The following is a 21,984-nucleotide window of genomic DNA, read 5'->3' as shown; positions in this document are numbered from 1 at the left end:
CAAAAACCTAAGATGATATTTTCGAATACAACACCAAAAAATGTTCTTTTTCAATGCATTTGAATTATGAATTTTTAATATTCCCTAAAATCAACAGTCTATGCTTTAAATTCTTAAATACAAGCTTGTATCTTTTAATAAGTATGGTTTAGCTTTAAAATTCTAAACAAAAATCATGATTTATGATGAAAAATTTTCCTTTTCAATGAATAGCTTTATAAATCACAATATAAGAGATTTTTCTAAACTTTATATGTAAACACAAATGCTTATTCATTTGCTGTTTGTCTCTTTTATAGGATCTAATCTTTTAACAATCAAAGATGAGGCTGAAAACTCATTTCTCCTAGATGAGCTTCTTACTTTTGGTTCTTCTGTCCAGATGGTGTGGCTGAATACTCAGTTTGATGGTGACAGTAAGTGATTTGGGTAGAGAAGAAAAACCCATGAAGGTCAATGTTGATGAAAATGACACCTCCAAAGCAGAAACCTTTCCTTTGGACATATTTCCAAAGAAAAAAATAACATGAAACCTAAAGCCATTTCTTCCAAAGATAATATTGCTGATCCTTTTCTTTATACTCTCTTAGCCTTTGAAATAATCCCAGAGTACCAAAAATAAAAACAAACAAATTTATCTTATGTTTACAGAAGATGCTTGGCTAGAACTTTGGTTTCAAAGATTCAGTCATAGACACCAAAACTGTATTTACTTGCAAATACTTCAGGCTCTTAAATGTTATAAAAGCACAATAGAGCTGTAAATATTTCAGTGCTAATTTGTGCTGTTAAATTATTTGCTACTCAAAAAAATCAGACTTTTTAATCAAATGAGAACCTAGTATTCTTTGTATAATTGATGGTTATTGAAAGTACTTATAAAGAAAATTATTTTAATTGGTATGGAGAGCTTGTTACAGAGGTGTGCCATGGTGGAGGGTGGGTCCACCCTGGCAAGAAAGAATATTTCAATCATTGACATTGTTTTGAATTTCCAGAAAACGGTAATAATAAAAAGCAGACCAACTTTTGGTTATTTTTATTGTTGGTTTTAAATCCTTTTCAAAGAGTGAACCCCTTTCTTGCCTGCAGATGGACCCACCCATCAGTGCCCACCACCTGGTACACTACAGGCTTGCTATTTAAGGAAATTCACTGTAAAATTCTCTTAGAAAAAGAGCCAGAGTTTTTATTTTGGGGTCAACAACAAAGAAATAATGGACCAAACTGACATACATCTAACTTTTATACTCACAAAAAATGGTATACCATGATTTAAAGCCAATTTGTTCATAGCTATTCCATGCTATTAGTGGAATGGATTGAATGAGGTAATATGCCATGCTATAGATGTTAGATCTTCAAAGGATAGTCTCTGTTGGTTAGTTTCATTTATTAAATGATTTATTTAAATTGATTTTGATAAATAATATTTCAGAATCCAGACTTACATTAAGAAATATGATATTCTAAATGAACTACATTAAAACAATATAGCTGAAATAAATACAGAGTTGTTCACAAGGCAACTTTACTAATATCTACCTTTTGAGGATGAATTCATGACTATACTTACTGCATTAATCCATCAGATAAAGAGGGAGTCTGTCTAAATTTAGGGGCTGCTTTTTATGGCTCATTCTTATCTTAGTGTGTTTGATAACTCTGCAAACTAATTCATGATAGGGTTGAAATTTTTCCACAGATGAAACCTTAAAGTGGTTTGATGGAACTCCCACAGACCAGTCAAACTGGGGCATTCGTAAGCCAGAGCTGGACCACATAAAACCGAATCTATGTGTTGCCATGAGGATACCTGAAGGAATATGGCAGTTATCCTCCTGTCAAGAAAAGATAGGATTTATATGTAAAATGGAAGCAGGTGGGTAAAATCAAAGGGTAATTCTTCACTTTGATTCTGTCCTGAGTAATATTGGCCTGGCTTTTTAGCATTCAAAGCTTTAAAATTCCAGGTATTCAGGTATATTCAGACACTATCATCTTATTCTACATCAGTGTCAGAAAACATTTTGGTTCCTCCTTTTTCTGAAATGAAGAAAAAGTCATTATAAATCAACTCAAAGAGTGGGACTTACTTGTGTCACCCTAGCTGGTAACCTAATGGTGAAAAAATTTCCTTCAAACAAATAGAACTAAACATGTAAACCAGAAACCTTCATTCTGGAAATGCTACTGGGAATTTTATATATATATATATATATATATATATATATATATATATATATATATATATTTCTTACATCATTTTTCATTTTTGCACAATGTATACATTTTTCATCTTGGTTATATTCCCCATACAATTGTACCCCCTTATTTTGACCCCAATCCTTCCTCTCCCTGCCCCCACTTGTGTGTCTCTGGTTTATAGTTGCTTGTTGATTTTTGTTTTTTCTTTATTATAGTTATTCTTTTTCCTGGTCCCTTATTTAGGTTTTCTAAATTCCTGCTATGAGTGAGACCATCCAGTATTTTTCTTTTTCTTTGACTTATTTCGCTGAGCATGATCCCTTCCAGCTCCATCCATGTTGCTGCAAACTGCATGAGTTTATCTTTTTTGATTGCTGAATAATCTTCCATTGTGTATATATACCACATCTTCTTGATCCAGTCATCTATTTTTTGGGCATTTGGGTTGTCGCTACTAGGAATTTTTCAAGTTCATCTTTGTTTCCAGAAATATAATCTAAGTTTAGATATCTTTGTTGTAGACATGATTCTCTATTGCAAGTGGTACTATGTCATAAAATTCATATTTTAACTTTATCTTGAGCTACATAATTACAGTGATTTAAAAAATAAGTCTATGGGCCTCCCTGGTGGTGCAAGGGGTTGGGACGCAAAATAAAATAAAATAAAAATACATTCAGAAACCTAAGGAGGAAAATTCTAGTGCGTTGCAAACAAGAGCAGAGATTTCTAAGATAGGACATTAACAAAGATCACCAATAGTAAAAGATGTTTATAATAGTCACAACAGTTTCTAGATGCCAGTATTATAAAGGAGGGACTGGTGTGACCTGAACTGCTGGAGAGGCTTCAGAAAGGAGATGAGGCTTTGGAATTCCAAAGGATGACGAAAGCAGTAGAGGGGAGGCACTTGGACAAAGCCCCAATGTGACTGAAAGTGGTTACTGAGAATGAGCTTAGACTAGAGCAAAGGATTCATGATCGAGGTGTTGGGACTAAAGGATCTCTTCACAGAGAGTGCCAGCAGCAACGGCTGAACTTCATGGTGAAAGAGACAGTGCTCTGTACTTGCAGCAGATTCACGTTGATTCAGATGGAAAGGGAGGCACTGTACATATTTCTCTGGGTTTTCACCTGTATCAAAAAACATTTTGAAATGGAACTCACTTGAAAGAGATACATTTTTATAGGTGGCTTTTTTACTTCCTTGATGTGAGTTTTTCTTTATTTTCAAAATTCAGAACATCACTAGGATGTTAAGCAATAGCGAAGTCAAAGTGTGAATTTATTTTTTGTTTGTTTTGCTTAAAATTCTTTTGATTCATTGTTTAATCCTGGGAAATTCCCTTCTATTATATCTTTGATTACTATTTCTGCTTCTGTTGCTTTGGTTTAATCCTTCAAATTATTTGAAATTCATTTATGGCAAATCTCTTTTCTGACTGATTTTTTTATTGAATTTCATATATTCTGGATCATTATTTATTTGTATTTGTCTCTCAATCACTGAGTCAATTTATTTCTTTAGTATTGATGCTGTGTTTTGTGGCTGTCAATGAGAACTTTAAGCTGGTCTTGAAATTTGGATATCTTTATAGTCATTTCTTGTTTTGCCCAGCTTTGTTTGGCATATTTGTCCTCAGTCATTTTCCATTATAACAGCCTGTTCTTGCTTCATAAACTTGTGTCCTTGAAATGCATTATTACAGTTGAAAATCTTCAAACAGATACCCTCTACCTTTCTGAATGAAGTGGATATTATTCATTTCCCAATTCTTGAGGTCACAAAAGTGAGAAGATGCTGATATTAAAGTCCTTGAGTAGAGGCAGGGAGGTTAACATTGCTGGACAAATTCCATATTAAATCCCAACAAAACTAGATTCTTACAGGCAGGGTCTATATTTTACTCATATTTTCAGTGCAGCACAATGCTGAGGCTGAATGGGAATTCTTTAGATTTAAAAAAAAAAGCAGTGTATCTGCAAGCACTAATAAGACTTACTATTAATCAGTGGTCAGCAAATTTTTCTTCTAAGGGCCAGAGAATTTGGGAGTCCTATGATCTCTGTCATGCTGCCATTGTAGCTCATAAGCAGTCATCAACAATATGTAAAAAAAAATGAGTGACTGCATTCCAATCAAACATTTTTAAAAATAAGTAGCCAGATGTGATAAGTGAGTCAGTTTATGAAGCCCTACTATAAATAATGTCATTTTTCTGAATCTAAAGAAAAACTTCACCTGTATTTTTTATATTTGATTCTAGGTGTTCACACAGTAAATGAGCACCTAGGAAAAGGTAAGTTTGAAACATTTTTTCTCAGAAATAAAAAACCAAAACAATCATGTGACAATATCTACTTATTTGATTGTCACTGAAATTTTCCCTTTTTTCTTCTTTTAGAACCAAGTCACAGCATTGTGCCTCTTGCAGTAGCACTGACATTGCTAATAATTCTGGCAATTTCCACACTTTCCTTCTTCATATACAAGCACAAGAATGGTGTCTTCAGGAGACTTGCAGAGTTTGGAAATCCTTACTATCCTGCAACCAACTTTAGTGCATCCCATTTAGAAGAAAATATTCTCATTTCTGATCTTGAGAAGAATGATCAATAATAATGAAGTCAGCAAATGCCACAAAAGAAGATAAGGAGAGACTTCTCTGTTTTTCCTTTACAGACCCGATGCCATTATAATGTGAAATATGTCACTATTTTAATTATTCTTAGGGTGATTTCTGTGTTGATTTGTAACCAAATCAAATGTGTGTTGATTTATTCACTTGTGATTTAGTCTTAAAAGGGAGAAATTTAAAAATGGTTATTCAGAAAACAAGAACTATTAAAACAAACTTCCTATTGAAAACTCTCAAACCAATGTAAATAATAGTTTTTCATTTGAATGCTTCTATCAAAATTCTTTGGGAATTTTAAACTAACCTTGTACCTTTTCAGACATTGACCCACTCACATTCCATTGAAAGAAAGATGCAGCAAAACAAATTGTAAAACCTTACAGTTTTATATGAGAGGAAAAGGCTCTGAGAAATTTCAGGTTTATTTTTGATCCAATTAAGTTTAACAGCAGGGCTTGGCAAATACTCATTCTAAGCTTAAAAGTCTCAAGTTCTGGAATCTAAACTAATAGGGTGATTTTGGTCTTTATTAGTTCTGACTTTTCAAATTAAAGGAATAAATTATCCTCCTTTAAATAGTAAAGATCTTGGGCCTCTCTCGTGGCTCAAGGAGTTAAGACACAACTATGAAGTTATCTGCAGCCACTGCAGCACCAGTTCGATTACCTTCCAGCCAGAGAGCAACCCACATTGCGGCAGCCTCTGCCGCTGAACGCCAGTGAACTTACTGGAAAGAGGGAGGCTTTTACTTAGACACATAGTATATTTGAGTAAATAAGACCCCTTTTTCTGTGCGCTGGACTGGACAGTTAATGACGGGTAAGATCGGGGGCAGACTAAAGAAGGCACTGGCCAGCTTCGTGTCTGTGACTCCTGACGACCTAAGACAGGCGCAGTCTCCGAGGGGCTTCATCATAAAAATCTTTGGCGTTCAATTTAGGCAAATGTCTAAATGGCTGTAAGCCCAATCTAGGCAATAAGTCCGCAGTAAAAAACCCCTCCTTTGCTTGAAAACAAGGCTGCTAAGAACGTCGCCTACAAACAAGCCTGATGGAATTACCTACAAAGCAGTTTAACTATTAACCAGTTAGTCATTGTTCCTGAATAAGAAGCAACTTAACAACCTGTCTGTAATTATACTATTTTCTTACCTACCTGACTTTTTCTATATATGTAAAAAATCAGTTTCAAAAAATGTATTGTAACCACATGTGCTTAACAACTTGTAAATCATTAACTAAAAAATTGTATTCTATGCCTAGGTAACAAAAAACATTGTTATACTGAAAAAAAAATTTTTGTGTGACCTAATGCCTTTTAAAAATGTATAAATATGCATAATGATTTGAGCAAATTACATTCAGATCTTCACTCTTGAAGTGTGTCTGTCATTTATGCGCCAAATTCTTGACCATCCTGCACGAGTTTCACATCCCTGGGACCGCCTTGCCAGTCTACCGCTGCGCTGGTCCGCGGCAGGTGGCGCCCAACGTGGGGCTCGAGTCCAGGTCAATTTAAAAGAAAAAAAAAGTGTCCCTAAAATAAGGTAAGTAAAGAAAAAACTGTGCAGGATAAGCTGTCTCTCTTTCTTTGTTTTTAATTCTTTTCAAGTCAAGGATAGGATCCTCGCCAGAGCGCCGCGGGCTCGCTGATAAAGGATCATCAGTTTGAGAAGGCCAGGAAATCCCACAGTTTCAATTTGTGAGTGTGTGTGTGTGAATGCATGTTATTGTTGGCTCCACGGCCTTGGCTACGGAGTCTGAGTGAGCTGCAACCGGTCACTCGCGGGACATCATACGGCATAACGGTCATCTGCTCCTTGGAACAGCCTGGTCCGGGGCTTATGCGGACAGACCTTAGCTAAGACGTCCCAAAGTTCCCACGAGGGACGCGAGCCGGCCAGTGCCAGTGTGTGACCCCGTCTATATAAACATGGGATAATTGCAAACTAAGAATAGAGACCTCTTTCTCTCCATTCTGGGCCATATACTCGAAGGAAGAGAAATAAAGATAAGTAAAAAATCATTTGTGGAATTATATGAGTTCATTTTATTTATTTATTTATTTTTTATTTTATTTTATTTTTTTTATATATATGAGTTCATTTTAAAGGTCAGTCCATGGTTTCCAGAGGAAGGGAGCTTATCTCTTGACAACTGGAAAAAAGTGGGCAAGGAAATTAAAAAATTTTATGATCAGCAGGGACCCACGCAGGTCCCCCCTCAGGCCTTTTCCCTCTGGGTCCAAATTCGAGACCTATTAGTGGAGAGCACTGAGGCAGACTTATGGAGAAAAGAAAATATTAGTGATTCACACAGTGAGCATAAGGCAGTGCCATTTGCCTCTTGGTCAGCAAACAAACAAACAAAAAAAAGTGACATAATCTTATAAAAAACAAATGCTTCAAGCCTTTTTGGGGAGGAGACTAGGTTAACCCTACTAGAGGTTTCCCCTACCAAAGTTTTGCCATTTATTCTTTTAAAATAAATAAATAAGTTATTTCTAAATAATAGTATTTAAAGTTCATTTACTATTGCTAAGGTAATAAAAAATGGTTAAATATAACTATATAATATAACTAAAGGTTTTTATAAAAATATTATAAACCCACTGCAGCAGATGAGTGGGGGCTGCCCCTGGTCTCAACAAGCAGCTGCCTGGACTTTTTCTCCAGTGTTGGAATCACTGGCAAGTCTCTACTGCCTTCCTGCTGTGGGGCACTAAACTGTTTAAATTCATTCTAGAAAAAAAGTTTTATTTCCTTGTGTTTTTTCTAATTTTAAAGTCTAAATTGTCTAAGGTAAAAATTGCTGAGTTACTTTGGATTTGCTAACAAGCTATACAAAATACTTATTGGTTTAATGAAAGTTTTTAAATTTACTTATTGGACCTGTAAAAGGTTAAGTTTCTTGTTAAAATTAATTAATCTAAAAAAATTTTAAATAATAATACAAACATATTTGAGCTAAATTCAAACCTCAAATTTTGATAAAGCCTAAAAAGAGGCAGACTGTAAAAATTTCCCTCTTCTCCTGTTATCAAAATAACAGTGTTCTTTTTTGTTTTAATATATACTTGCTCTCAGTATAATAAAACATTAACAACCTAAAGCCAAAAAATCACTTCTTAAAAATATAAACTCAAAAAATATTCTCTTATCTAAAAAAGTTAGTAAAACTGCCTGACTGTTGTGGTCTCGAGCCCAAGGTCTTTGGTAATAATTAAAATTAAATACTTATTCTCTAACAGTTTTTAGCTTTTAACTCATTAAAAACCCTCAGTGACATCACAAAAATTAATAAAATAACTATCTCTTAAAATATATACATATGGCCAAAATTTTAAATATATATCAAAATATCTCTGTATCTGTTTGTCTGTCTTTGTGTTTTGTTCTGTTTTGTTTTGTGTTGTTTCATTTTGTTTTGTTTTTTACCTCTGGAGGACTAATTATAAATGGCGCCTATATAAATTCTCATAAAAACAAATCTTATAATCATTATCAAAAAAAAATTTATTTTTGATAAACAAAAACTAATTCAAATTTTATAATATAATTCAAAACATATATACCTTAAAATTATATTAAATATTAATAATTTACTTTGTTTAAATGTGTTTATTTCAAAAATAAAAGTCTGATATAAAAGTTACTTTTTTCTTTCATATTAAATCACCTATATATAAAAAAATGTACAAAATATATGGTACTCTAATTTTTTTTGTTTATTTCTTTTTATTAATTTGTCTAACACTTGTTTAATAATACTAATTCACCCATCTAATCCCTAATAAATTAAACCAACACCTTGGTTCCTCCTCTTCACTAGCTAAAACCTAAAAAGTCACAAACCTCCTACTTCTTCACCACTTCCAATGAAACTCATACTTACTCAGACTTGTTTCATCTTCTTACTGCTACTTCCATCGTCCATTTCCAACATCCTAAACGCTCTTTTAATAACTCTATCATACGGGCCTGTGTGGGTCGCCCACACACCCTCCTTGTCAAGGGCCCTAAACACTTGTCAATCACTTATCATCAAAATGCCTTTCATGTCAATTGTTCCGGTTATATTCTCACTAATTGTATCTCCCCTGTTAATTCATGGTCTACTATAACATTTGTTATTGTACATCAACCTCCTTATATTGTTCTCCCTGTTAAATTGTAACAGCCTTGGTACAACACTAGGGTTTATACTCTTTAACTTGTTTAACTAGGTCTCCGTCACTCAAAAAAATTTGTTACTACTCTTATTTTAAACATTACTACACTCATTACTATTATTAATTCTGTGGTTGCCTTCACTACTACTCTCATACAACAAGTTCACACAACTCATTATGTTAATCATCTTACAAAAAATATTACCTTAACCTTAACTACTCATTAAAATATTAATCAAAAACGTAACATACACACCATACAACTTAAACTTGAAAATAAAGGGGGAACTGCGGCAGCCTCTGCCACTGAACACCAGTGAACTTACTGGAAAGAGGGAGGCTTTCACTCAGACACATAGTACATCTGAGTAAATAAAACCCCCTTCCCCTGTGCGCTGGATGGACAGTCAATGACGGGTAAGATCGGGGGCAGGCTAAAGAAGGCACTGGCCAACCTCGTGTCTGTGACTCCTGTCGACCTAAGACAGGCGCAGTCTCCGAGGGGCTTCATCATAAAAATCTTTGGCGTTCAATTCAGGCAAATGTCTAAATGGCTGTAAACCCAATCTAGGCAATAAGCCCGCAGTAAAAAACCCCTCCTTTGCTTGAAAACAAGGCTGCTAAGAACATCGCCTACAAACAAGCCTGATGGAATTACCTACAAAGCAGTTTAACTATTAACCAGTTAGTCATTGTTCCTGAATAAGAAGCAACTTAGCAACCTGTCCGTAATTATACTATTTTCTTACCTACCTGATTTTTTCTATATATGTAAAAAATCAGTTTCAAAAAATGTATTGTAACCACATATACTTAACAATTTATAAATCTTTAACTAAAAAATTGTATTCTATACCTAAATAACAAAAAACATTATTATACTAAAAAATAAATTTTATATAACATAATGCCTTTTAAAAATATATAAATATACACAATAATTTAAACAAATTCATTCAAATCTTCACTCTTAAAGTGTGTCTGTCTGTCATTTATACACCAAATCCTTAACCATCCTACACAAGTTTCACATCCCTAAAACGGCCTTGTAAGTCTACCACTGCACTGGTCCACAACACCACATGGCTCAGAAGACCTCTCCTGATTTGCCGGCTGCTCCCCTCAGCAGTGTTTTCCAGTCAGTTTGCCTGTTCTGTTCCCCACTCTGTCTGTGGTGAATCCTCTTACCCCACACACACCTCTGGCCTGTACCCCAGTTCTTGTATGCATAAATAAATAAATCTTTAAAAAAATAAATAGTAAATTTCTTGATTAGCACACTTTTTCTAAGCAACCATACCATTTGATCTAAAATCTTCAATTACTAAATGATGACTAAGTTTGATATTTTAAAATATAGATAAGCTTAAAGGAATTTATTGAGAACTGAATACTCTTAAAATTTATGGGTTTTACCAAAAACTAGAGGTATAAAATAGTCTGCAATGTTCCTAGCAACTAAAAAATACAAAATATAACTTGAATTAAGAAGTAAAAATTGGAGGGGGCGGAGCAACATGGAGGCGAGGAGACGCTGCGAGGAAGATCTCCCATTAAAAAAAGTTAATAGGGAGGAAAAGCGGCAGGTCCCAGTGAGAACTGGGACACGGAAGATAAACTGACGACTCAGCAAACTACCCGAAGAAGAAAGTGGCCATAAAAGAGGACCAGAAGGGAGGGAAGCGCAGAACCCTGATCCCCTCCCCCGCCCACAAAGTCAGCACTCTCCGACCGGCAGAGAGGAGGGAAACAACAAACCAAAACGGCCAACAAGAACAAAGGACGCAGCAAGCGGGACTGTGAGTGGAAAGGAACTATTGCAGCCACCACACCCCGTGAACGGGAGCTGTGGAGAACCCTGCAGGATCCGACGCGGAGGTGAGCTCCAGGCGCCATTAAAGAGAGCCCCGCCCCCCAGGAGGAGACCAGCACCAGCACACAGCCCCGGCCGCCTGGTAAGCTTGAGCGGAAAGCGGCGCGCTGATCCAGATCGGATCGCAGCTGCCCAGGTCCCTGCTCCTGCGACCTAGGCTTGTGGGGAGAAGGCGGAGGCCCTCCCTGAGTGAGCAGGAACAAGGCGCCCAGGCAGGGGAGCGGGATTCAAAAGGCGCCATTCCCGCGCCACTGATCTGGGCTACAGCCCGCGTCCTGGAACTGAGGGCTTTGGAACTGAGACACGGGGCACGAAATTAGGGGCGTGGGTTCCCCATGATGGTGGGGCACAAGGCAGACACAGCACCCCAAAGCCGTTGAGGTGTACCCTAACATCCCCGCTCTGCTCCCTGTCCCACGGGGTGGAAAATCAGCTCCCCAAGGGCTCTAGGAGAGATCTCTGGCGCCACCTAGTGACTTGAAGCCAGCAGAGGCTCCTGAAGGAGCTAGTGGCCAGCTGGGGAGTTAGACCACACCGGGCCCCTTCCGAACAAGTAGTCTGAGCCCACAGGGCGAGCAAGCACCCACAGCCCGGGCAGACCAGGCGCGCAGAAGAGTGTGCCTGAGACCGGACGCACAGGGAGTGTGTCCCACATCACCATTTTAGAACAGGGACATTTCTTCAGTAAAGACTACCTGCAGAAGGCTTCCTCAGGAGCCAGAGGTGAGCGGGGGAAGTTCGCCCACGCCAGACCCCCTCTGGCCTGCAGTCCAAGCCCAGAGGGGGAGCAGGAACCCACCGCCGGGCCAGACCAGGCACACAGGGGAGTGTGTCCCCACATCGGCATTTTAGAACAGGGACCTTTCTCCAGTAAAGACTGCTTGAAACTGACAGATGACTCCTGGAGGAACCAGAGGGGAACAGAGAAGCCCACCCAAGATGCCGGCCAGTCCCAACAACACAGTGTCCCAACACATACGGCAAATTAGAAAACAGACAGTAGGGAGGAGAAGAACCACACGCAACCTAGCAACTCTCCAGAGAAAAAGCACACCACAAAAAGAAAACCAGCCCCCAGATTGCAACGACAATAACTTGGAAGAATTTCTGAGCCTTCCAGAAAGAGAATTTAAAATTGCCGTGATTAAAAAACTGACAGAAGTCATAAAGGAAAACAATGATAAGGGAAAAATAATCAACGATCAGAAGAATGCAATTGAGTCCCTAGAGAGGGAAAACAATGCTCAGAAGAAAGAAATTGAGTCCCTAAAGAGGGAAGTAAAAGAAATGCAGGAGATCAAAGAATTAATGGAAGAACTAAAGAATTCTGGGAAAAGCAATGAAAGCAGAATAGATGAAATGGAAGAACGAATAAGTAATCTTGAAGACACAGAAATAAAAAGAACCAAAACAGAAAAGGAAAGAGAAGTACGAAGGAAAAAGAACGAAGAAAGACTTCGGGAACTATCTGACTCCATGAGGAAAGGAAATATAAGAGTTATAGGAATACCAGAAGGAGAGGAGAGAGATGTAGGAACAGAGAAAATATTCAAAGAGATAATTGAAGAGAACTTCCCAAATGTGAAGAAGGAGCTGAAAATTGATATACAAGAAGCAAGAAGAACACCAAACTTCCACGACGAAAGGAAAAATACAGCAAGACACATAATAGTAAAGCTCCCAAGAATCCAGGATAAGGAAAAAATAATGAAGCTGGCAAGAGGGAAGAAACAGATAACATTCAAAGGAAAACCAATCAGGCTGACATCAGACTTCTCCGAAGAAACACTACGGGCAAGGAGAGAGTGGAGGGACATAGTCAACAGACTCCAAGAAAACAGATGCCAACCAAGAATACTCTATCCCGCAAAGCTCTCCTTCCTCTTTGAAGAAAGAATATGGACCTTCCCAGACAAACAGAAACTCCGAAATTTCATTGCAACTAAACTCCCACTCCAAAAAATACTACAAGGAGTACTAAAGCCAGAACCTCAGAGGGACGAATAACAATGAAAGAAGGCCAAAAAAAAAAAAAAGTTATTAAAAGAATAAATAAATAAAATCAAAGGAAAGACAAACACAATGGCAAATACAGATGTTAACATATCAATATTAACTCTAAATGTAAATGGACTAAACTCTTCAATAAAAAGACACAGAGTTGCAGCCTGGATTAAGAAACAAAACCCAACCTTTTGCTGTCTCCAGGAAACACATTTAGCTACAAAAGATAAAAATAGGCTCAAAGTTAAAGGATGGAAAACAATCCTACAAGCAAATGGACCAAAAAAGAAAGCAGGAACAGCTATACTTATATCAGATAAAACAGATTTCAAACTCAAAAAGATAAAAAGAGACCCCAATGGTCACTACATTATGATCAAGGGGACAATACTTCAAGAAGAAATAACACTCATTAACATATACTCACCAAACGAAGGAGCACCAAAATATATCAGACAACTGTTGTCCTCTCTGAAAACAGACATCAGAGAAAACACATACATAGTGGGAGACTTCAACACACCACTATCAACAATGGATAGATCAACAAGACAAAAAATAAGTAAAGAAACCAAAGCTCTAAATAAGGACCTAGAGCAATTGGGCTTAACAGACATCTATAGAACACTAAACCCCAAAAAAACGGAGTACACATTTTTCTCAAGCGCACACGGATCATTCTCCAGGATCGATCACATACTGGGGCACAAGACAAACATCAACAGATACACCAAGATTGAAATCATATCAACCATCTTTTCTGACCATGAAGGCATCAAACTAGAAATAAACCATAAAAAGAAGGCAAGGAACTTTCCTACCTCATGGAGATTAAAAACCACACTACTGGAAGACCATTGGACTAATGAGGAGATCAAAGAAGAAATTAAAAAATTTTTTGAATTGAACGACAAGGAGGACACCAATATCCTAAATGTATGGGATGCAGCAAAAGCAGTAATAAGAGGAAAATATATAGCAATAGAACCTCACATCAAGAAACAAGAAAGAATGCAAAGAAACAACCTAATCTCGAAGCTCAAAGATCTAGAAAAAGAACAACAAAAAAAACCCAAAACCAGTAGAAGAAAAGAAATAATAAAAACCAAAGCAGAAATAAATGAAATTGAAACTAAAAAAACAATCCAAAAGATCAATGAAACCAAGAGCTGGTTCTTTGAAAAATCAATAAAATAGACAAACCCCTAGCCAGGCTCACAAAGGAAAAAAGGGAGAAAGCACAAATAAACAGGATCATCAATGAAAGAGGAGAAATCACAACGGACACAGCAGAAATCAAAAGAATAATCAGTAACTACTATGAACAGTTATATGGAAACAAGTTTAACAATCTAGAGGAGATGGACAAATTCCTACAACTCTACAATCACCCAAAGCTAGATAAAGAAGAAATAGAACACCTAAACAGACCAATTACAATTAGCGAAATTGAAATGGTAATCAAAAACCTCCCCAAAAACAAAAGCCCAGGACCTGATGGATTTACAAATGAATTCTACCAAACATTCAGAGACGAATTAGTGCCTATCCTTCACAAACTCTTCCAAAAAATTGAGAAGGAAGGGACAATACCAAACACGTTCTATGAAGCCAACATTACACTAATACCAAAACCGAACAAGGACAACACAAAAAGGAAAACTACAGGCCAATCTCCCTAATGAACACTGATGCAAAAATCCTCAATAAAATTTTAGCTATCAGAATCCAACAATGTATCCATAAGATAATTCACCACGACCAAGTAGGATTCATTCCAGGGACACAAGGATGGTTTAACATCCGAAAAGCAATCAACGTTATCCAATACATCAACAAAAAGAAATATAAAAACCATATGATAATATCAATAGATGCTGAGAAAGCTTTCGACAAAGTGCAACACCCATTCATGATAAAAGCCCTTGAAATTCTTGGGATACAAGGAACATACCTCAACATCATAAAGGCCATCTATGACAAGCCAACAGCCAGTATCATTCTCAATGGTGAAAAGCTGAAAGCAATTCCATTAAGATCTGGAACAAGACAAGGATGTCCACTCTCACCACTGCTTTTCAATATAATACTGGAAGTCCTAGCCAGGGCAATAAGACAAGAGAAAGACATCCAAGGAATCCAAATAGGAAAAGAAGAAGTCAAACTATCACTATTTGCAGACGATATGATATTATACATAGAGAACCCCAAAAACTCCACAGAAAAGCTAATTCAACTCATCAATCAGTTCAGTAAAGTGGCAGGATACAAAATCAACACGCAAAAGTCAGTAGCCTTCCTATACACAAACAATAAATCTGAAGAAGAAGAAATCAAAAAAACCATCCCTTTTGTTATTGAAACAAAAAAAAATCAAATATTTGGGAATAAATCTAACAAAAGAGGTAAAGGACCTATACAAAGAAAACTATAAAACACTGCTAAAAGAAATAGAAGAAGACACAAAGAAATGGAGAGACATCCCCTGCTCATGGATTGGAAGAATAAACATTATTAAAATGGCCATCCTTCCAAAAGCAATATACAGATTCAATGCTATTCCAATCAAAATTTCAATGTCATTCTTCAAAGAAATAGAACAATTATTGATGAAATTCATATGGAATCACAAAAAACCCCGAATAGCCAAAGCTCTCCTGAAAAAAAAAGAAGGGAATGGAGGCATCACACTCCCAGACTTCAAACTATACTACAAAGCCATAGTCATCAAAACTGCATGGTATTGTAACAAGAACAGACATACAGACCAATGGAATCGAATAGAAAATCCAGAAATAAACCCACAGATTTATGGTCAACTAATCTTTGACAAAGGAGCAAAGAATATGCATTGGAGCAAAGAAAGTTTGTTCAATAAATGGTGCTGGGAAAACTGGGTCGCTACATGCAAAAGAATGAAGCTTGACCACTATCTCACACCATACACAAAAATCAACTCAAAATGGATTAAAGAACTAGACATAAGACCTGAAACCATAAAATATATAGAAGGAAATGTAGGCGAAACACTACGTGATTTGCACATCAAAGACATCTTTACAGACACATCACCCAAAGCAGTGATAGTGAAGGCAAAGATAAACAGCTGGGACTACATCAAATTAAAGAGCTTTTGCACAGCAAAAGAGACACTAACAAAAACAAAGAGAAACCCCACCAACTGGGAGAACATTTTTGCACCCAACACTAATGATAAAGGACTGATCACAAAAATCTGCAAAGAGCTGATGAGACTCAACAACAAAGAAAATAATCCAGTCAAAAAATGGGCAGAAGAGCTAAAAAGAAACTTCTCTGAAGAGGAAATGCAAATGGCCAACAGGCATATGAAAAAATGTTCAACATCACTTGCAATCAGGGAAATGCAAATCAAAACTACCATGAGATACCATCTTACACCAGTGAGAATGGCACATATTAAAAAAACTAGCAACAACAAATGTTGGCGAGGGTGTGGAGAAAAAGGAACTCTTCTGCACTGTTGGTGGGAGTGCAAACTGGTCCAACCACTGTGGAAAGCTGTGTGGAGATTTCTGGACCTACTAAACATAGAGCTTCCATATGATCCAGCAATTCCACTCCTAGGTATTTACCCAAAGGACACAGAAACATCAATTCCAAAGAGCACCTGCACCCCTATGTTTATAGCAGCACTGTTTACAATAGCTAAGCTTTGGAAACAACCCAAATGCCCAAAAATAGATGACTGGATCAAGAAGATGTGGTACATATATACCATGGAATATTACTCAGCATTCAAAAAAGATAAACACATGCAATTTGCAGCAACATGGATGGCGCTGGAAGGGATCATGCTCAGCGAAATAAGCCAAAAAGAAAAAGAAAAATACCGGATGGTCTCACTCATAGCAGGAATCTAGAAAAGTTAAATAAGGGACCAGGAAAATGAATAACTATAAGAAAGTGAAAATCAAAATCAACAGAAAACTATGAACCAGAGACACTTTTAGGGGGGCGGGGGCGGGAGTGGAGGGATTGGGGTCAGAATGGGGGGGCTGCAATTGTATGGGGAATATAACAATAAAATTTATAAAAAAAAATAAAAGAATTGACATAATATTTGGAATAAAAAAAATCAATTTACAAATAAAGTCAACTGTTTTTCCTTTCTCATAATGTTAAAATCATAGAGTGGGCCCCCCTGGTACAAGGAGCTAAACCACATGGCGAGCAGACCTCTCCTGACTCGCCTGCTGTTCCCCCTCAGCAGTGCATTTCAGTCAATCTGCCTGCTCTGCTCCCCACTCTGTCTCTGGTGAATCCTCTTATCCCCTGCATCTCTGCCTACCCCCCAACTCTTGTAAAAAAAAAAAAAAAAAGAAGTAAAAATTGAAGAACCAGATAGAGGATATGTTGAGAACCAGATAAATTACTCTAAAATAGTAATCTGGATACCTTTGCTATATAATGAGTTTATGAGTGGTATTCTACTTAGTAAACCATGGTTTGGGGGAACTATCCAGTTGTATTGGACTAGGTAATGCAGCTGGTAAATAATGATTAACAACATACTATTCATAAATTAAAATTCAAAAGATTTTAGTTTCTTCAATTTCTTACAAATATGATTTCATAATCAATATTTAAAAGTTTACTCATTACATAAATGTTTATTAAGTCCCTACTAAGAACCAAGTGCCATTCTAGAAACCAGAGCTACTGGGGTGAGCAAGTCAATGATATCTCTGTTTCCATGGCCTCTATCTTCTAATGAAGGAAAACAAACAGCAACTCATAAAAAAAATACATAAGTAGAAAAAAATCAGGTTGTTATGAAAATTAAATCAGGTCCTGTGGCAGAGAGAAACTAGGGGACTCTCAGGATATCCCAGGTGTGTACATTTTAATTATTCAGTTGCTTCAAAACCAGTGACCACTATTCGGAAGGTAGAGCTCTAGGAGAAAGTACAAATATTTCTAAGTAGAAAACAATCATCATTAGAAACACAATTTGAAGAGCATTCCCTAAGACTTAAGTCCCTGGGGCCTGAAATAGTTAATACAGCTTGCCAGCTTCAAAACAGCTCTTGTTACTGCTGTAGAGTTTACAAAGTAACACAAGCTACTGCCACAATTTTTAAAAAAATTTTGGGACTTTGCTTTTAAAATTATGTTACATTATGTGGTGGTTGTATATTTATGACTCAAAAGAATAATTGATTTGAAATAATCAGATAGTATAAAAGCCTAATTTAACAATCTGTCAAGTGAAATTATGGTTTTGTTCTTTTCAGTGGACTTGGTAAAAAATGGTAATCAATTATCTTTCCAGTCAAGGTATATTGAAGTGGAATAGTCACACTGAACAATTTGATGAAGTATGTCATCTGTAAAGTAATTTTACAAAAAGAAACTGTGAGGCTTCTCAATACTCTGTGCTTTAATATTCAGTACTGACCCATATCTCCAGGATCTGTCCCCATAGAGCCATTATACACTCCTTCGCACTACTGAAATTTCAGAAATACTCTGTTTTATTCATGTATGTGTACTTTAAAAAATAACTTTCCACCTCTATTGTTAATCTGAATAAGATTTCATAGCTACAATGTGAAAGAATAAAAGTAACGGAACCCCAAAATCATTCATGCATTATTAATGAAACTCCCTTCAAAAATAATCTCTTTTTCTATGACTCTGGGTAACAGAAAATCTTGGCTGTTCTAATTAAAGATATCTTGGCTTTTCCAATTTCAACAGTCTTCTTTCAGTTTAAATGTTTCTTTTATTGAAAGTTCTACACCTTAACAAGTGTAGATTAGATGCTCTCTTTAGGTAAACATTCGTCTATTGGAGTTTCCTTTCCCTCCTCAAAATGGGGACTGCATAAAAGAGAATTTGTTGTGTCTGTGGTATTGAGGAAGGAGAAGTTGATTACTATAGATGTGTCTTAATTGGTGTCTAGTGAGGGTTTGGCCCCACATACAGGAAGTTTGATGACCTAGTTATGAAGTCAGTAATTGGTACAACCTGTAGTCTCTTCTCATTGATTTGGCCCCTTCCTTGCTCTCTCTGGCACTGCCTTATACCCAAAGAATATGCTGGTGTCTCCCAATCTGCTCCCTACCTAGACATTGCAGTTCTTGACTTCAACTCACTTTACCTCTGCAGTAGTGAAACACTATCCATTCCCACCAGTTATTCTGGTAGTCAGGCAAGGTTGAACATTGTAACAAACAATCCCAAAATCTTGGTGGTTTAACTCAGCAAAGGATTATTTCTCAACCACACCAACATGGGCTTGTAGGAAGACTTTGTTCCATTCAGTCATGCATGGATTCAGACTCCTCTTATAGATGGACTCAATGGGTTTCCTTCCTACCTCTGCCTAACAGAAAAAGGTAAAGATCTATCTTTGATTAATTATGTATTTTCCATGGGCTACTGAAATATAATAAGTAGCTCCCCCTTTTCCATGGTTTTGCTTTCTGCCGTTTTGGTTTCCCACATTCAACTGTGGTGTGAAACGATAATGTACAATAAAATATTCTGACACACCAACCACTATGGAGAGCTGTGTGGAGATTTCTTGACCTACTAAACATAGAGGTTCCATATGATCCAGCAACTCCACTCCTAGGTATTTACCCAAAGGACACAGAAACATCAATTCCAAAGAGCACCTGCACCCCTGTTTATAGCAGCACTGTTTACAATAGCTAAGCTTTGGAAACAACCCAAATGCCCAAAAATAGATGACTGGATCAAGAAGATGTGGTCCATATACACCATGGAATATTACTCAGCATTCAAAAAAGATAAGCACATGCAATTTGCAGCAACATGGATGGAGCTGAAAGGGATCATGTTCAGCAAAATAAGCCAGAAAGAAAAAGAAAAATACCGGATGGTCTCACTCATAGCAGGAACCTAGAAAACTTAAATAAGGGACCAGGAAAAAGAATAACTATAAAAAAGTAAAAATCAAAATCAACAAACAACTATGAACCAGAGACACTATATGGGGGGCGGGGGGCGGGGAAAGGAGGGCTTGGGGTCAAAATAAGGGGGTTGTAATTGTACGGGGAATATAAAAAATAAAATTTAAATAAACTGTGAAAAAATAAAAAAATAAAATAAATTTAAAAATAAATAAATAAATATGTAAGGAAATATTAAAAAATAAATAAATAAAATATTCTGATACAGAGAACACTCATGGAACTTTTATTATAGCACATAGTTAATTACTGTTTCATTTTATTGTTGCTGTTAATCTCTTACTATGCCTAATTTATAAGTTAACCTTTATCAAAAGTATATGTGTATAGGAAAAAGCACAGATATACAGGGTTTGGTATCACCCACAGTTTCAGACATCCACTAGAGGTCTTGGAATGCATCCCTCCAGATAAAGGGGGACTGCTGTACATTCTCTAAGCTAAACATTTTTAAACTGAAGACATGTGCCTTGAGGGTACATAAAAATTTCCAAGGGATATAGAGGCACAGATATTTTTAAGGAGCTCTGTTTCCAAAATCTTTAACCTTCATATATATATATGCTTTCTTAGAATTAACTTACTTAAGGGGCTCCCTGGTGGCACAAGGGGTAAAGACACAACCTATGAAGCTGTCTGCAACCTCTGCAGCACAAGTTCGATCCCCAGCAGGCCGGGGAGCAACCCACATGGTGCAGCAGACCTCTCCTTACTCTCCCTCTGCTCCCCTCAGCAGTGTACTTCGATCAATCTTCCTGTTCTGTTCCCCACTCTGTCTCTGGTGGATCCTCTCACCCCGCCCCCCATGCCTCTGGCCTGTGCCTCAGCTCTTGCATGCATAAATAAATAAATCTTAAAAAAAAATTAACTGACTTAATACACCACTTAGGTGTCATGCTGATTCTTCTTTCCCTCCTCTCTTTGTTCAAATGGCTTCTCTACCTTTCAAAAAAAAAGAGAGAGAGAGAAAGATATGGCTTTCACTCCAAATCTTATTATGATGCCTTACTTTGGAAAAATCCTCCATGGCACCAAATGAAGAAAAAGAATAAAAATGACATCAGTGAAACTTATTTTATAAATAAATTATAAATCCAGTGTACAGACATGTTTTTTTTTTCCTGTGTTCAAACAGTATTCTGTTAAAGATGAAGTGATGAGTTAGAAATGGGTTATTTTGCTCGATGTTGGGATATTGTGAATTGATATGTATTGTATCATGGAACAGCTAGAGCGATAATTGCCTTCCTTGGAGATATTCTCATTTAGCCCCTGACTATTTTCAGAGCATGTATTCCTTCAGAGAAAACCTGGGAAAATAAAGCAAAGAAGTATAGGTATTGATGAGAAGCTGACATCTTACTTTATCTTCTGGAAAGGCTCTGTGCTTTATCTATCACTGGGTTTCTAAAACAGCATACTTTTTTTGAATTGAAAAATGAACCGGACTCTCTGAATGTTGTCATATTTGGCTAATTGGTTTGATAGTAAGGATTGGTTTTACCAATTAGGTTTTATGATGAATAATATTATTAGTTGGATGAACTAAATCTATAACTCTAGTTTTATAAAGGACATATTAAGATAGAAATATTAATAGAAAAATGATATTGACAAAATATAATAAAATAAACAATATTTCATTTTTCCCAATCTTACTTTGTGTGTTGGGTTTAACAAGGTGCCTATAAGTGAAAGAGTAACAGGTATTATTATAGTCATTAATTTAGTCATTAAAGGCTTTTAATTTTAGTTCTTGGAAATTAACAAAATGAATTACTATAACAAATCCTTTGGCAAGTCAAGTGTTTCCAGTCCTTTGCTTTAATCACAACTCAAGGGGGATATAATTGTCAGTAGACAGATGATGAAAAATGACTTTTAATGTAGGATCAATGTGATTTGGGCATGTGAAAGAGGCACTCAAATAATGGAGTTATATTGCCATAACAGACTTCTTTCATTCCTATCTACTTATTTATATGAACAAAATTTCTTTGTTAGTCATGATAGGTTAGAGGATGCTGTGGAAGAAAACAAACTCTTTCATCTCAATGATTTAGAAAAAAACTCAGAAGTTAAATTCCTGATCATGCAAAGTCTGTTA

At 36.6% G+C, this 21,984-nt stretch overlaps 1 protein-coding gene across 1 annotated transcript in view; it reads left to right on the top strand.

The window, feature by feature from the left end:
• PLA2R1 (phospholipase A2 receptor 1) overlaps positions 1 to 4,828 on the top strand; it is a gene marked incomplete at both ends in the record, with an annotated part of 97,699 nt that extends 92,871 nt beyond the window's left edge. The window contains 3 exons of the mRNA XM_084255074.1: positions 300 to 416; positions 1,706 to 1,882; positions 4,614 to 4,828. Of these exons, the coding sequence (XP_084111200.1) occupies positions 300 to 416; positions 1,706 to 1,882; positions 4,614 to 4,828 (509 nt within the window). The remainder of the gene's footprint in view (positions 1 to 299; positions 417 to 1,705; positions 1,883 to 4,613) is intronic.
• Positions 4,829 to 21,984: the final 17,156 nt, after the last annotated feature.

Source organism: Talpa europaea, assembly GCF_964194135.1.
Source record: "Talpa europaea genome assembly, chromosome: 1".
Lineage (NCBI taxonomy): Eukaryota > Metazoa > Chordata > Mammalia > Eulipotyphla > Talpidae > Talpa > Talpa europaea.
Note: the sequence above shows the minus strand (reverse complement) of the source record. Positions and strands in the feature narration are given on the sequence as shown.